The 15,604-nt window shown below is 33.1% G+C and overlaps 3 protein-coding genes across 3 annotated transcripts; all 3 read right to left on the bottom strand.

Annotated features, from left to right (window-relative positions):
• Positions 1 to 3,688: 3,688 nt before the first annotated feature.
• LOC108198686 (UDP-glucuronic acid decarboxylase 2) lies at positions 3,689 to 6,901 on the bottom strand. Its single transcript, XM_017366464.2, has 8 exons — positions 6,244 to 6,901; positions 5,817 to 6,115; positions 5,572 to 5,719; positions 5,409 to 5,488; positions 5,240 to 5,323; positions 5,077 to 5,151; positions 4,555 to 4,647; positions 3,689 to 4,145 (listed from the first exon to the last, which is right to left on the bottom strand). The coding sequence occupies exons 1-8, from the start codon at positions 6,428 to 6,430 to the stop codon at positions 3,921 to 3,923; spliced, it is 1,191 nt and encodes a 396-aa protein (XP_017221953.1). The 5' UTR covers positions 6,431 to 6,901; the 3' UTR covers positions 3,689 to 3,920.
• A 662-nt stretch (positions 6,902 to 7,563) lies between these two features.
• On the bottom strand, positions 7,564 to 8,803 carry LOC108200063 (uncharacterized). The gene is made up of 3 exons (XM_017368122.2): positions 8,444 to 8,803; positions 8,258 to 8,348; positions 7,564 to 7,965 (listed from the first exon to the last, which is right to left on the bottom strand). Exons 1-3 carry the CDS (start codon positions 8,511 to 8,513, stop codon positions 7,845 to 7,847), a joined length of 282 nt encoding a protein of 93 aa, XP_017223611.1. The 5' UTR covers positions 8,514 to 8,803; the 3' UTR covers positions 7,564 to 7,844.
• Positions 8,804 to 8,938: 135 nt separating this feature from the next.
• Positions 8,939 to 14,113, bottom strand: LOC108200062 (eukaryotic translation initiation factor 2 subunit alpha homolog). The gene is made up of 7 exons (XM_017368121.2): positions 13,592 to 14,113; positions 12,215 to 12,271; positions 12,029 to 12,115; positions 11,811 to 11,957; positions 11,592 to 11,696; positions 9,454 to 9,552; positions 8,939 to 9,252 (listed from the first exon to the last, which is right to left on the bottom strand). Exons 1-7 carry the CDS (start codon positions 13,967 to 13,969, stop codon positions 9,124 to 9,126), a joined length of 1,002 nt encoding a protein of 333 aa, XP_017223610.1. The 5' UTR covers positions 13,970 to 14,113; the 3' UTR covers positions 8,939 to 9,123.
• Positions 14,114 to 15,604: the final 1,491 nt, after the last annotated feature.

Raw genomic sequence — 15,604 nt, 5'->3', positions numbered from 1 at the left:
TCTCCTTTATATAAGTATACTAGTGAAAAAAGCCGCGCTTCGCGGCGGCGTGATAAATTTTGATATGAATCAGAATTATAATAGGATAAAAATTATTTTGAGTCATCTTCTCATTAAACATATCACAAATGAAAAATATTATAATTGATATAAAAATTTGTTTGAGTGATCATCCTTTCAAACACAATACTAATAATAAAATTAGTTCGAACCCCCCTCCCGTCAAAGACAATATTAATTCATAATTATTATTTTTATGATAAATTAAATATTATAATTTAGATCAAAATTAGTTTGAGCCGCTCTTTTGTCAAACACAATACTTATAACAAAACATTATAATTTAGATATTAGTTTGAGTCGTTTTACTGTCAAACACAATACTACTAAAAATTATTCTAATTATGACGAAATTAAAGATTATTTTGAATTGTGTAACAAAAAAATATATTATAACATAGATAAAAAATTATTTTAGCGACTTTACCATCAAACATAATACTAATAGAAAAATTTATTATTATTTGGATAAAAATTAGTTTGGGCCGCCTCCCGTGCCCGTCAAACGAAATACTAATCAAGAACCATTTACATTATCATAAAATCAATATATGATACCTATTTTTTATATATTATTTTATTTGTTAATTATTTTTATTTTTTGATTCCTATTTATTAGTTAAAAATTATTATTCTTTTATAAAAATTATTTTAGCGACTTTCCCGTCAAACATAATACTAATAGAAAATTTATTATTATTTAGATAAAAATTAGTCTGGGCCGCCTCCCGTGCTCGTCAAACACAATACTAATCAAGACCCATTTACATTATCATAAAATTAATATATGATTCCTATTTTTTATATATTATTTTATTTGTTAATTATTTTTATTTTTTGATGCCTATTTATTAGTTAAAAATTATTATTCTTTTATGGTTCTAATTTTTGTTGCTATCAGTTTTTTTAATGATTATTATCTTTACAATCTTTTATTTTCTATTCGAAATTTAAGAAAATTATAAGACTAAATCGATAATAAAAATTGTACGTATTACCTTACAAATCTTAAATATAAATTGTATTTTATCTATAATTTTGTTAGTTTGAATAAATATAATCCTATTTCTATTAGGATTACTAAATAGGAAAAGAATTGTCTCATCTTTAGAATTCAATAAGAAAAACTAAATAAAAAAAGAATTGTATCATATTTAGAATTCGATAAGAAAAGAGTTGTATTACTTTTAGAATTCTTGAACCTGATTTTTTGAATTATAACTATATTTTTTATCCTTCGCGGCGGCGTTATGAATTTTTTATAAATTTAGATAAAATATTGTTTTAGCTACTTTCCCGTCAAACATAATACTAATAAAAACATATTATTATTTAGGTAAAAATTAATTTGGACCGACCTCCCCTTAAACACAATACTAATAAATAATCTTTTTTATAAATTTTGATACGAAATAATATTATAATTCCATAAAAGTTATTTTCAATCGTGTTCCCGTTAAACATATCTTCAATATATTATATATTATCGAAAATAAGAATTGCATATATTACTTTACATAACTTAAATATAAATTGTATTTTATCTATTATTATTAGTTTGAATAAATATAATCCTATTTCTTTTAGGATTACTAAATAAGAAAAGAATTGTATCATCGTTAGAATTCTATAAGAAATACTATTGTATCATCTTTAGAATTTAATAAGAAATACCAAATAAGAAAAGAACTGTATCATCTTTAGAATTAAATAAGAAAAGAATTGTATTACTTTTAGAATTCTTGGACCTGATTTTTTGAATTATAATTATATTTTCTCTCCGAAATTCAAGAAAAATTAGAAGACTGAATCGAACAATTCTGGAGACGCTCGCTATAAAAAATTCTAACGCCGCGCTTCGCTGCGGCGTTAGAATTTTTTATAAATTTAGACAAAATATTGTTTTAGCTACTTTCCCGTCAAACATAATACTAATAAAAAAAATATTATTATTTAGGTAAAAATTAATTTGGGCCGTCCTCCCCTTAAACACAATACTAATAAATAATCTTTTTTTATAAATTTTGATACGAAATAATATTATAATTCCATAAAAGTTATTTTTAGTCGTGTTCCCGTTAAACATATCTTCAATATATTATATATTATCGAAAATAAGAATTGTATATATTACTTTACATAACTTAAATATAAATTGTATTTTATCTATTATTATTAGTTTGAATAAATATAATCCTATTTCTTTTAGAATTACTAAATAAGAAAAGAATTGTATCATCGTTAGAATTCTATAAGAAATACTATTGTATCATCTTTAGAATTTAATAAGAAATACCAAATAAGAAAAGAACTGTATCATCTTTAGAATTAAATAAGAAAAGAATTGTATTAATTTTAGAATTCTTGGACCTGATTTTCTGAATTATAATTATCTTTTCTCTCCGAAATTTAAGAAAAATCAGAAGACTGAATCGAACAATTCTGGAGACGCCCGCATCCTCCTTTATATATATATATTGATGATTGATTGTGTTTAGATGATCCAAAATCCTACAATCTGTAGGGGTATTTATAAGTGCAGAGAGACTTGAGTGCTACTCTTTCCCATAATTAAATAATCTAAAACAAAATCAGATTTAAACTGTCAAGCTACTATATTCCATAAATAATTTGTCTTTCCCATAATTAAATAATTTGAAACAAAATCAGATTAAAACTTTTAAGCCAAGCCACTATATTCCATAAATAATTTGAAACAAAATTGGACTCTGAAACTTGCTTCTAATATACCCGAAACTAAAAAAGGTAGTTCTAATTTTTGATATTTTTCATCCAAAAATTTCAGAAAATTAGAAAAATAGAACGGAGCGATGTGAGAGGCGCCACCTACACGCCCCTCGCTTCTCCTTTATATAAGTGCAGAGAGACTTGAGTGCTACTCTTTCCCATAATTAAATAATCTAAAACAAAATCAGATTTAAACTGTCAAGCTACTATATTCCATAAATAATTTGTCTTTCCCATAATTAAATAATTCGAAACAAAATCAGATTAAAACTTTTAAGCCAAGCCACTATATTCCATAAATAATTTGAAACAAAATTGGACTCTGAAACTTGCTTCTAATATACCCGAAACTAAAAAAGGTAGTTCTAATTTTTGATATTTTTCATCCAAAAATTTCAGAAAATTAGAAAAATAGAACGGAGCGATGTGAGAGGCGCCACCTACACGCCCCTCGCTTCTCCTTTATATAAGTATATTGATATTGATTTATATATATATATTATTTTATTCTTTGCTAAGTATATGTATATTATTTTATCTCATAATTTTTATATTTTAAAATCTTAAATCTTAAAATTTATTTATTTGATGGATGATAGACCATAAGATATTATCCTAGTACCGTTTTGTTGTACTTAAATTTTAAACAATGATAACATTTTTTGATCCATTATATTTATGTATATAGGGGTCTATCAAAGTTTAAAATTATAATCGGTCATATAATCTAAACAGTACATTTCAATCAGGTAAAACAGTTTGTTTGGTCGCTAAAAAGGAACAAACGAAGCTTAAAATATGAACAAACCAAGCCTAAAATATGAGCTTGACATTAAAATCTAAAAAACGAACAAATCAAACCTAAGATATGAGCTTGAGATTAAAGTAAAATATGAAGATTGATACCAATTTCACCTTCAACCAGACCAACACAAAAATATACACTATGACTGACAGTTCTCCATAAAGGCCAGTCTTGAAACTCCATCCCTCAGGCATTATCCTCTTGGTCTTCTTATTTATAAGTTGCTCTGTTACAAAGAAACTCACAATACACATAACTATGTAGAGGACTTAAAAGGAACATTGCTACACAAATGTGTGGACCTAATCTATGCCAAGGAGACGTTTGTGCCAACGGATTCCTTCTCATCGCCAAACAAGCGCTGCCTGAAGTCTGAAACCATGCGAGGGAGTCCTTCGCGGAGAGCTACCTTAGGCTCCCACCCCAGGAGATCCTTGGCCTTGGAAATGTCTGGCTTTCTTTTGTGAGGATCATCTTCTGTATTAGGCCTAAACTCTATCTTCGCATTTGGATCAATCGTCTCTTGTACTACCTGCACCAAAACACATTTCAGCTTACTTAGAATTTGTTTAGGAGTGCTTTTAAAAATTGTTGTGCTGGGTCAGCAAAAGTGCTGGTAAAAAATCAAAAGGTGAAGAGCAGTTTTTTGCAGAAACATGGGAGGAGCAGCTTTTAGGCCTAAAAGCTGCTTTTGAATTTACCAAACAGTTTTTCACCAGCTTTTAAGCAAAAAACTGTTGTTACCGTCTACAACAACAATGCCAAAGGGACCTCATACTTTTTATCCTTATGCAGGTAGATTCCAGTGACAGTAACTAAAATGTGCACTTACGAAAGATAAACTGTTTATCAAACTTCTGTTTTCGGCTTTTACATAGTTTCAACTAGTTCTTATCGTGCCTGGCTTGTAAAAACTAGTAAGAAAGAGAGCGTGAATCTACCTTGGCAAGTTCAAGCATTGTGAATTCACCAGGGTTGCCAAGATTGAAAGGACCAACATGTTCACCTTCCATCAGTCGCATCAGGCCTTCTACCTGTGTCCAAATCAGACACACAAAAACATAACATTGTGCATCAAATTTATTCATTGTCACCACGATTCAGCAGTACTGTACTGCGTGTCCAACGTTAGATAAACTGTATGGTTTAGATTCGGTTCTTAGAAGTAAATTCACATGGAGAGGCAAAACTGTCAGAAACTCTTCCCCACAAACACATGACTATCTTCACAACCACATAAATCATTTCTCCACTTAATTTTGTTCCATTGGTCTGTTTTAAACTTCAGATACAAGTATAGTTCATGCAAACACATCATCACAACTATAAAGAAATTTGGGTCACCAATTTGTAAGAATCTAGTTAAGATGCTGTTTCAGATTGATGACTGGTACTTATAATGCTAAATTTACGTAAAGTAGTACCCCGAAAACAATTAAGCAAAAACAAGATAATGATATTACCAAGTCTGAAACATATTGGAAACTCCTAGTTTGCTTGCCATCTCCATAGACCGTCAAAGGCTCCTTTCTTAAGGCCTGTTTATATTCATATAGCAAATACTAGAGAATTAATACCACTACTGTATGATTTAGTCAATGTCTCAAAACATGTATAGAATCACACCTGAGCAACAAAATTGCTAACAACACGACCATCATCGAGGCACATACGAGGTCCATATGTGTTAAATATACGCGCAATTCTAACCTGCCAAACAAGGATATCCTTGAAATCCTGCTTTGAAATTTCTTAATTCAAGGGAAATAATAACTTTTTTGACTAGAAAAGCAACCTCAAGGTTAAGTCCCCTGTGGTAGTCCATGCTTAAGGTTTCAGCCGTACGCTTTCCCTCATCATAACAGCTTCTGACACCTGCACAATCTCAAAACCTGGTGAAAGCTATAGTAATTAACTCACAGTTTTGTGTAACATAAAATTGAATTGAATCGACTCACCAATGGGGTTGACATTGCCCCAGTAGGACTCAGCCTGGGGATGTTGGAGGGGATCACCATATACCTCACTGGTGCTTGTTAGCAGGAAGCGAGCACCGACTCTTTTTGCAAGGCCTAGCATGTTCAAGGTCCCCATTACATTTGTCTTGTAAACTCAAACCCCGCAAAAATCAAGTCAAGGACCTCCAAACATCATACATCTATCATTTGATTTTATTGTGTACACAAACATTAAAAAAGGATATAATAGTCTTGACAGGGTTGAATTTGTAATGGACCGGTGAAGCTGGACAAGCCAAGTGATAAATTTGATCAACTTCCAACAGGATGGGCTCGACTACATCATGCCTAATGAGCTCGAACCTCGGGTTCTGGAAATGATGCACCAGGTTCTCTTTTTGGCCTGTGAAAAAATTATCAACCACAATTACACTGTCCCCTCGCTCCAGAAGCCGGTCTACTAGATGGCTCCCAACGAAACCAGCACCACCAGTCACCACTACCCTCAAGTTCTTCGCCTTTAAACTCAAAGGTACTCTACCACCTAAATAACACATGCACATTCAATTATAAGGGCCTATAAATTATAATCTTTGTAACTTTTTAAATACGAAAAAATTCAAAGAACTCTACAATGAAATAATCAGAATTTGCAGAGAGATTGTTGTGTACTTGTAATAATGTGACTGCCATGAAGCTCTAACGTGACGCGTCTCGGGACATGAGTCAATTCAGCAGAATGAAATGCATCTGGTGGAGATGAAGGAATGATGAGATTGAAAAGAATGACAGGAATGGCAATTCCAATGAAGAACCAGATGAGGCGTTGCTCGCGAAGCACGTATTGGATGGGAGTCATTAGACTAGGCTGCTGCTGAGCTTTTGTTTTGGACTGAAATGTAGTGTGTATGCAGAAGCTGAGGAAAATGTGATTATAATCTATGAGGTAATGAGATCAGGGAAAGTAATAAAGAGAAAGATAGAGGGAGGAAAATAGGCAAGTGAATTAATTGCAGGGGAACAGATGTAACATGCACGTTGATGTTAAATGTGTTGAGAGTAATTGTGTTAGAGAGGAATGGGATTAATGTGATCCGAATAAGGTTGTGAGAAGAAGAGTTACGCTGAAGTTTTAAGGAGGTGAGGGACACTTGAACAGAGAGAATAATTTGCATAAACAGAGGTTTAACACTTGCTGGCTTTCAGGAGAGGGGGGAGAGAGAGAGAGAGAGGGAGAGAGAGAGAGAGGGAGAGGGAGAGGGAGAGAGGGAGAGAGAGAGAGAGAGGGAGGAGGGAGAGAGAGAGGGAGGGAGAGTTGCGAGAGAGGGAGATCAGGTGTTGGACTTATGCATGAAATTTGGGCGTAGTATCGTGCCTTGCAATGGCGGGTCACGTATGGCTTTTCTTTTTCACTAATTTTAGAACACTTTTTCACTTTTAATTATGCCTACAAGCGATGGAAACGTTTTCTGAACTTGGGTAATTGATAGCATGACGCGTTTTAAGAGAAGCCAAAATAAATTTGTATGAATTTGAGTCTTGGTCAAAAGGGATATCACAATAATGTGAGGACAATGAGTGTTACACAACTCAACACCCATTCCCGTTGCTACTTGCGTACAAAATTTTGTTTAGTCTAAATTATACTATAACGATCTTTAGTGATGTTTAAAATTCACCAAAATTTTATCGAAAGTTTTGGATTTCATAAAATGAATTTAGTAAGATAATTCAATTTATTTAAAATTTTTGGATCTCACTAAAATGTACAAAGCATTCGGTTTCGGTTTAAATCCTGACAACTCTACGACATTTAATCTGGAATTCGTATAAAGTTAAAATAAAATCAGATACAATTCATTAAAATGCATAAATCTATAAATCATATATAATCATTAAACTCCCGATCGAATACACCCTTTTAATTATAATTTTTTACGGTACATATTTAATCTTAATTAATTAATAATTTTTATATATAAATCAAATTTAATGACCAAGACGTTATTAATTTATAATTATATCAGTGTATTATCAAATTTTGTGGTAAAAGGACAACACTACATTGCAGCAGCCCAGATCTTTGATCAGATTCACCAAAATTTAGTGCCCCTGCCTGCCAGAAGGAGCAGTATATACACCTACATGGCTACATTATGATTACAAAAGGGGGCAAGGGGTTTAATGTGTTAAACAAGTTTAAATATTTTCAAGATTTAGGGAGTATATATATATACTTAATAAACAGGCTGGGGGCAACCAGTTGCAAACTTCTAATCTTCTTTAATTTTGAGAAAATCTGCAACGCGCTCCTTCTTCTTTGTCCGGTGATCATAGTACTCAACCACCGCAGCTCCGGCCAATGCCGCCAGAGTTAAAGCCTGAGCATGCAACCTGTTTTTCCAAGCACCAAATGCCGTTTAAATACACGTAGCATGTAACTTCTTTTTTTTGCTAATTGATTACTCACGCACACGCCAGAAGTCAAACCCCGGATCTCCCGTAGGAAACCAAGAGCTCAACCACTGCACCAACCTTTGTTGGCACATAGCATGTAACTTGGTGCATGCTTCAGAAACAACTGTACCCGTCTTATTTTTTTACAAGGTTCGAACCCTCGACAACCCGTAAAGGGTTTCAATGAACGGTTTCAGTTTCATGAAAACAAAATGAGGTAGGATTGTACCTGGCGTGAATGATCCTGACGCTAGTCTTCATATTTGGCTTCGACCAGTTGTACGCAAGCGATCCGGTGATGCCGCCCAGCCATAAGCATCCTATCAGCACATCAATAATAAAATATTTCATCTACAAATATTTAAATTTATCTGGGAATTTAAAAAATATTCACTTATTGCGAGCAAAAGCATACCAACAGCTCGGAGCTTGTGATCTACAACCCATTCGCGGAGAGATTCGATTTTGCCTTTTGATTCGGTCATTTTTGTGTAATTGATGCACCGAATAAATGAGTTGTGTAAAAGCAATGCATGGAAATATGCAGATCACAATCTATCTTTAAATACACACACATAAATCAATGTCTGGTTGCTATATTGCAGGCGGCTGTTAAGGAAATTCCAAAAATCTAATGGAAAGATATTAGGACCCTGGAATTTTCTATTATAGGAAGAAAAATATTTTGCCGCCTCATAAAATTTAAACATTAATTTGAGAAGGAAAAAAAGGATAATAGATAGCCTCACGACTAGAGAATCACATTAACTTGTCCAGATAGATTATTTACATGTAAAAGATCAGGTCATTTTGTCCAAAAAGCCGTAATAACAAGAACTTTACCCAAAAAAATCAGGTCATAGTACTTTTTTGAAATTTGATTAGTGTCGAATTTTGCAATCCTAAAAACTATTTGAAAATAAGAGTGAATTTCTCAATATAACAGCAAAAAAAATTACAAATGGGTAATTACCATCTCCAAATAGCTTTAGCTTACAATGCATGCATCGGAACATATTTAAGGAATATAATCTTTCAAGTAATAGGCCTAGACCAGCAAACTCAGTCTCCTGTTTTTCCCTATATTTCGGACGGCTACTCCAAATCAATGTCTCCCATTCCTGTGTCTTCTTCTTCACTGTCGTCATCTCCCTCAACTTCCTCGTTTGCCATATTCAGCTTAGCCATCTGTTCAGCAAGTAATTTATCTTCTCTCTCACTCACCTATACAAGTAAATCACATTAGATTATTGCCACATAATATAGATATCTTCGACAAAATTTGAAGTGGTTAAAAGAAAAAAAGAATGCAACCATGATTGCATGCAAACAAATTATTTTTTAACTACAGGGCATCAAAAGTTCTAAAGAAGGTATTCTTCCATGTAAATGACAATGCTTCTGAAAACTAAAATTAATGCTCACCGCTCTAGGTTTCTCCTTGACAGTCAGCTTTCCCTTGTGGATCTCTATTTCTTCACTGCAGGCATCAATAGCTTTGGTAAGCACGGAAATTCCTTGTTCCTGTCCAAGTAAATCAAACAAACTCCCATCAGAATTTACAAGTTTCTGTTTAAGTCGAGCACCCCCAAAGGTTACATATACGAGTTCATTAAAATTGAGCAAACTGCGATGACAGCACTCCAGATAATATATTGCTCGCTCAAACAGTCACTGTCTGACGATGTTAAACAATGTCATAATGCATATTTAACTAACTGTGTCGGACCCATCTGTGAAGAGTCTCCAACCCAACACCAAAACTGCAAAATAGTGCAACTTTTGGTGTAAGAACTACTCCAAGGTCCAACCCAACTCCAAAATGGTGTAAAAATTACACCAAATGAACAGTGTGACACTCAATTTGGTGTCCAATGTTCATTCATTGTAATTTCTACATCATTATAAAAAATTTCAAAATCCCAAGTATATCCTTATGTTTGTCAACAAAAATTTGTTTCATCTATGTCCCACCTATATCCTATTATAGCCCAACAAAACCAATACCTTTAAAAAGTTTAGAGGAAATAGATCTTGTTATTGACAAAATATTCTTTTTGGGGTAATATATAGTGTAAGTGTGTTTGAGAAGATCCTGCTGCCCCTAATGCCAACTGCAGTTAGTTTCATAATTTTGGATGATTGTATTAATTTTAATTGAGTTGGTTATTTAATTTATAATAAATTTTCTAATTTTCATTTCATGTGGTTTCATTGCAATTAGGGTTTTTGATTTTTAAAACCCGAGAACTTTGGTTTCATTTGTGGTTTCGTCCAAAAACCGCAACGAACCGATATGTGCTCTAACCTGGTACAAACTAAGACCTAACTCCTCAGTGCTCATGCTAATCAAGCTAGATTCTTAGTTATTACACACAAGAGAGATCTAAGGAACGTGAGATTGGGGTTTCATGTCTTAAAAAGACAACTGAGATACCATTCGATATAAAGGAGCAGTCAAGTTGATGCAGGACAGTTGTAAAAACAAGATTTAGGACAAGAATAATGAACCTTGAGAATGATCAATAGATATATTATTTCCAAGAAAAGTATATAACCAAGCGTGAGTAATAAAAAATATCCCTCGGGTATATATACCTGTAAAAAGCAATGGATAAAACCCTAAAAGCTAAAGCCCAAAACAAACAGGCTAAACACAATAATTTAAGTTCACAATAAGTGTATATATACCAATCCAATATATGTCTATTAATGCTCAATCCGGACTGATCCCATCACAAGTTGTCTAGACTAGTTAGGGTCCTAGATCATTAAATTCCATCACTTTTTAAGCAGTCCTCAATGTTCTGACATGATAAGTCAAGGAATTCTACAGTTTCAGATTTAGAATTTCTCCTGAGAAGACTCATGTATGCTTGTTGGTTTCTTTACCATAATTCACCAATTAAGCTGCTCCAAAAAAATAGGAAATTTTATTCTCCAGGATGTTATTTGCCGGAAGTGGATGAGAAAGATACCGTTGAAGAAATTTATTTATTTCCAACTAACAGTAGCTAGCAAGTATTTATGCTGTCAACAATGTCCTGTCAGGTATTTCCTTTTTAGGTTGTATCAGCTAGCAGCTACCTGAGGTCCTGAACTATATAATGTTGTCTTAAGGTTCATGGGAACAATGGATGCAGCTTTATGGTTAACTTAAGTTATCTGCCTAAAAATAATATTATTTCCTTCTTGGTTTCCTCACGAACGATCAATATAGTCCTCATACTGCAAGAGCTTGTGCAAGTCGAGCGCGCTTTTGTTGCCAATTTGAAACTTGATATAATTTGAATTAGTCGACTAGTAAATTTTGCAGAAACTTACAGAGCATGCATACTACAAAATGAAGGTGGGAAAAAAAAATCTTAAGGTTGGTTGTATGTTTCTAAGCCTAAGTAACTAAACAAAACAAAAAAGACTACACATGCAGATGTATGATTAGGTTCAGACAGACCATTATATAATAAAAGAACGATGTTTGGTTTCACTAAAAATAAAAAGATTAATTCACAGAATTTTACCAATTAGAAGAATATACGCTCAATTTAAACTCTTGCACTAACCTTGTCAAGGGTCTGAGTAATGAGAACATAAGATGGAGGAGCAACCAGTTTAATTTTCACTGGGCATTCAGTAGTTCCAGCAGCTTCTGCCTTCCGCATGGCAGCCTGCAAAGTACAGTGATACCAATTTAAGAACACTGCTAACTAAGACATTTTATCTACTATTAACAGATCTAATGACACACAACACGTTAAGGCAGACAAAAAGCATATTAGGACCTTGATGTGAAGGACGCCATCAAACTGGAAACATTTCATTTCAACATCAGCACGGATCTTCAATGGTTGTGGAGTCATCCTTCTCCTAATGTCCTTGATCAAAGACATTTTGACTTCCTCGGACATAGCAGGTACCACTTTGGTCACCTACACAGAGAGAAGATTTCAACCAATGGAAAATAGGACTCACACAGCTTCTCTATTAATATAAGTAATACCTCCTGCCCATCAGCACCGACTTCCTTGACTTCACGCGTAAGTGTATTTATAATAGAATCAGGATCATTGACAATTAACTTAAATGCCTATACCAATTCAAAAAAAAAAAAAAAAAGGTGAGTCAAACCAAGATAAATGAGTGCAATGATGAGAAATAATTATTTTAGTGTTACCAGGGAACTTACTTCAAAAGCATGACCATACTTCCGATATAGGGGCCAACCAACATGGATATACAAATCCTGTCATGCAAACATTAGTCTTAGGTTCTTAAAACAAAGTACCAAACTAGCTCATATATGCGATCATTTGCTTGATACATGTATATATATATTATATATTATAAGTTAATAAGAAATGCACATTTACAGTCAACAGTCTTGCATAGCTTCATTTGAACCTGGACCAGCATGCACACACACATAATAAATCATTACATCACAAAGAAAAAGTCAAAAAATAAAACTTCATACCTCGGGATCAAGAGCCATTTTTTCAACATGACACATAATAGCAAAAATCACTTTAAGCATTTAATTACTAATAATAGACAGTCATGATGAGCTGTTAACATCTTTTTAATTTTAGTTTTCTCTTGAACAAAAGCTTCTAACTACACACACACACACACATATATTATCATACACAAGAAATGGACAGTTATGAGTTCTTAGTCTTTTTTTACTGCAAACTTGGGTTTTCAAATAAACAGAAGCTTAAATGTATACAACTACACTAGCACACAGAATAAACCATTAAATTACAAGAAATGTCTTATTGTAAGGGAATAGTGAAGCTTCCTATTAATAATAAACAGTACAGTGAATTTAGCCTCGTTTCAATTTTCTTTTTCATTTAAACACCAGGTTATATGTATATATGTCCAACTCATCATAAATAATAATTTTTATTTTATCCTCCATCCATGTCATATTTCGCTACCTCTGAACTCCAATAGTTGGCACCCAATACAAGTTCCTAAATGGTCCCCACACAAATAATCAAGAAAAAAGATATAACAAAGTATAAATGATATACACTTTCAAGGAAAGTATTTTTGCTTTATATCCAATTAGAGGGGGTGCCAAAAGTTGGCAACTTCTCTTGGCACTCTTGAGGCACATGGAGGTACTCAGGAATGTCATGCCACGTAGATTTTGGCACCAATTTCGATACCCCTATTGGAGATGCTCTAAGAGTCCCATGCCACATAAGCATTGGCAATCCTTAATCAAAATGATATAAGAGAAGGCCAAAAGATGCACAAGGATCTAAACTTTATACCTCAAGATCAACTTCCATGGTCTCAGCAACAGACCAAATGAACAAAATTGCTCATATTCGTAATTTACTCTTACACGCACACACACGTCAATACAAAAAGGCCCAAATTATGCAGCAAGTAAAACTTTAAATTAACAAAGGATGGTTGCAATAAGTTCTTAGTTTCTCTTCAATCTTACTCCTCATTAATCCAAAAGCTTGCACTCACATACACAAGAAATAATCACATTGCAAGAAAAGGCACAAATCACGCATCAAGATCGAAACTTTAACACTACCTCAAGATCAACTTCCATCGTCTCCGCAACATGCCGCATAATCGAATGCACAAGCTTACTCTTATTATACCTATCCTCACAAATCTGAATATCTTCCTCGGAAACTCTCCGCTTACTCAAATTAACATAGCCCTTCTCCTCATCAACGTGGAGAACCATGACAGGCTCAGTCCTACCCACTTTAATCAAACTATTGATGCTTCGAATACGACGACGAGAGAGTTCAGACAAGAGAATCATACCCTCTATGTTATTGTACTCGAGGAGTGAAACGTAGGCGCACATCTCGCCAATGCTCTTCACTTGGATCATTACAGCCATGTCTACTTGTGGGTAACGGGATTCGTACATGCGACACTCGAGATTGGGGGTCACCATGGTGAATTGAATTGGGGATTTAGGGTTTTGGGGATGGATTTGGGGGTTTTGAGGTGGCTAGGGTTTTGTTGTGTTTGGTATGCGTTGGATAGCAGAAGATGCGAAATCTGTAAACGAGTTTATTGTCGACTAAACCTTATTTTAACGTCAAAATTCTTAGAAAATCACAGGTATTCTATAAAAAAGTTTCAAATTTTTCTAAATTTTAGCCCGTTTAATTGTTTCTCCATAATAAGGTCGTTTGAGTGAGTTTAAAATAAGTGATTTTTTGCTTAAAAGAAGCGATTTAAAATTTATAAGTCATTAAAGTGTTTGATAAAGTGTTTGAAAAAGAAATAGAAGTTCTGAAACAAAAGTTAGCATTCCTATTTTTTTATAAGTGTTTCTTGACTTAAGTGATTCTAACTTATGAACCAAAAGTCGGGTTTTTAAGTGGTCCACAAACACCTACATTATATTCTTATATAATATAAGTAAGGAGGATAATATGATTGTTTGATATAATATTATAGAAAAATATGAGTCGTTGGATTTTATTATTTGATAAACAATTAAGATTATATAATAAAAAAAATGTTTATATATACAACAAAAAATTATACATCAATGTTTTATATTCCCTCCGTCCCAGTCATTTGTATACAAATGGTTGGGACACGGAGACCAAGAAATTGTGTAAGAAATGAGTAAAGTTAGATGAAAAGTGGGTATAGTGATGAGACCTGTTTATAATTAATAATAAATCTGAGATAGTGGAAGAAAGCAGTGGGTGTAATAATGTTTATATATTATTATAGAATGGAGATTGTGGAAGAAAGTAGTTGGTGTAATGATGTTTTATATTATAAAAGTTTACTACTTTTGGAATGTATACAATTGATGGGATGTCCCAAAAAGAAAACTGTATACAATCCATTGAGACGGAGGGAGTATCTGATACGAGAGCATCTCCAACCATAGTAATCCTTTAACTAATATATGAGTTTGCATACTAAAATGAAAAATAGTCAATCACGTGAAAAAATGTCACTCTAACAACAATTATCCATTGTCTATAATTTTAGTCAGCCTCCTATAGATGGCTATATCTGTCGAACCTCTACAGGCATGTAAGAAATCTGCAAGAGTATTATGCATCAATTATTACCAAACTGAATTGATATATTTTATTTTAACAATCTAAAATATTAACAACAAACCATCTTTAAATTATAGCCAATGCCATTGAACCACAGTGTCTTGCAGATTCAGCAATTTTCACATAATGTTTTATAGATTTAATTTAACCGACGATTATAGACAATATCATTGGAGATGCTCTACGTAGGTTTAGTAAATAAATGTGTGCCTATATTCATTATTTATTCTTATGTTTTAAACAAAATAAAGAAGATTTTGTAAAAATTAAATAAAAAACTGGTTTGTTAAAATTCAAATAGAAGTCAATTTTGTAGTTAGAATTCATAAATCACAGGTGACATCAACGGGGCGTATTCGATTAGGATTATAAATTTTAATGGATTGCGTGTGGTTTAATTTTATGCAGATTCTTGATAAAACGTCGAAAAAACTTTTTAAAATTAAAACATACATTAAAATTTCATTGATTTTGAGAGGATTTTAAACAAAGACGGA

This window comes from Daucus carota, chromosome 8, assembly GCF_001625215.2.
Source record: "Daucus carota subsp. sativus chromosome 8, DH1 v3.0, whole genome shotgun sequence".
NCBI lineage: Eukaryota > Viridiplantae > Streptophyta > Magnoliopsida > Apiales > Apiaceae > Daucus > Daucus carota.
The sequence above is the reverse complement of the archived record's forward strand: the minus strand, read 5'-3'. Positions and strand labels throughout refer to the sequence as shown.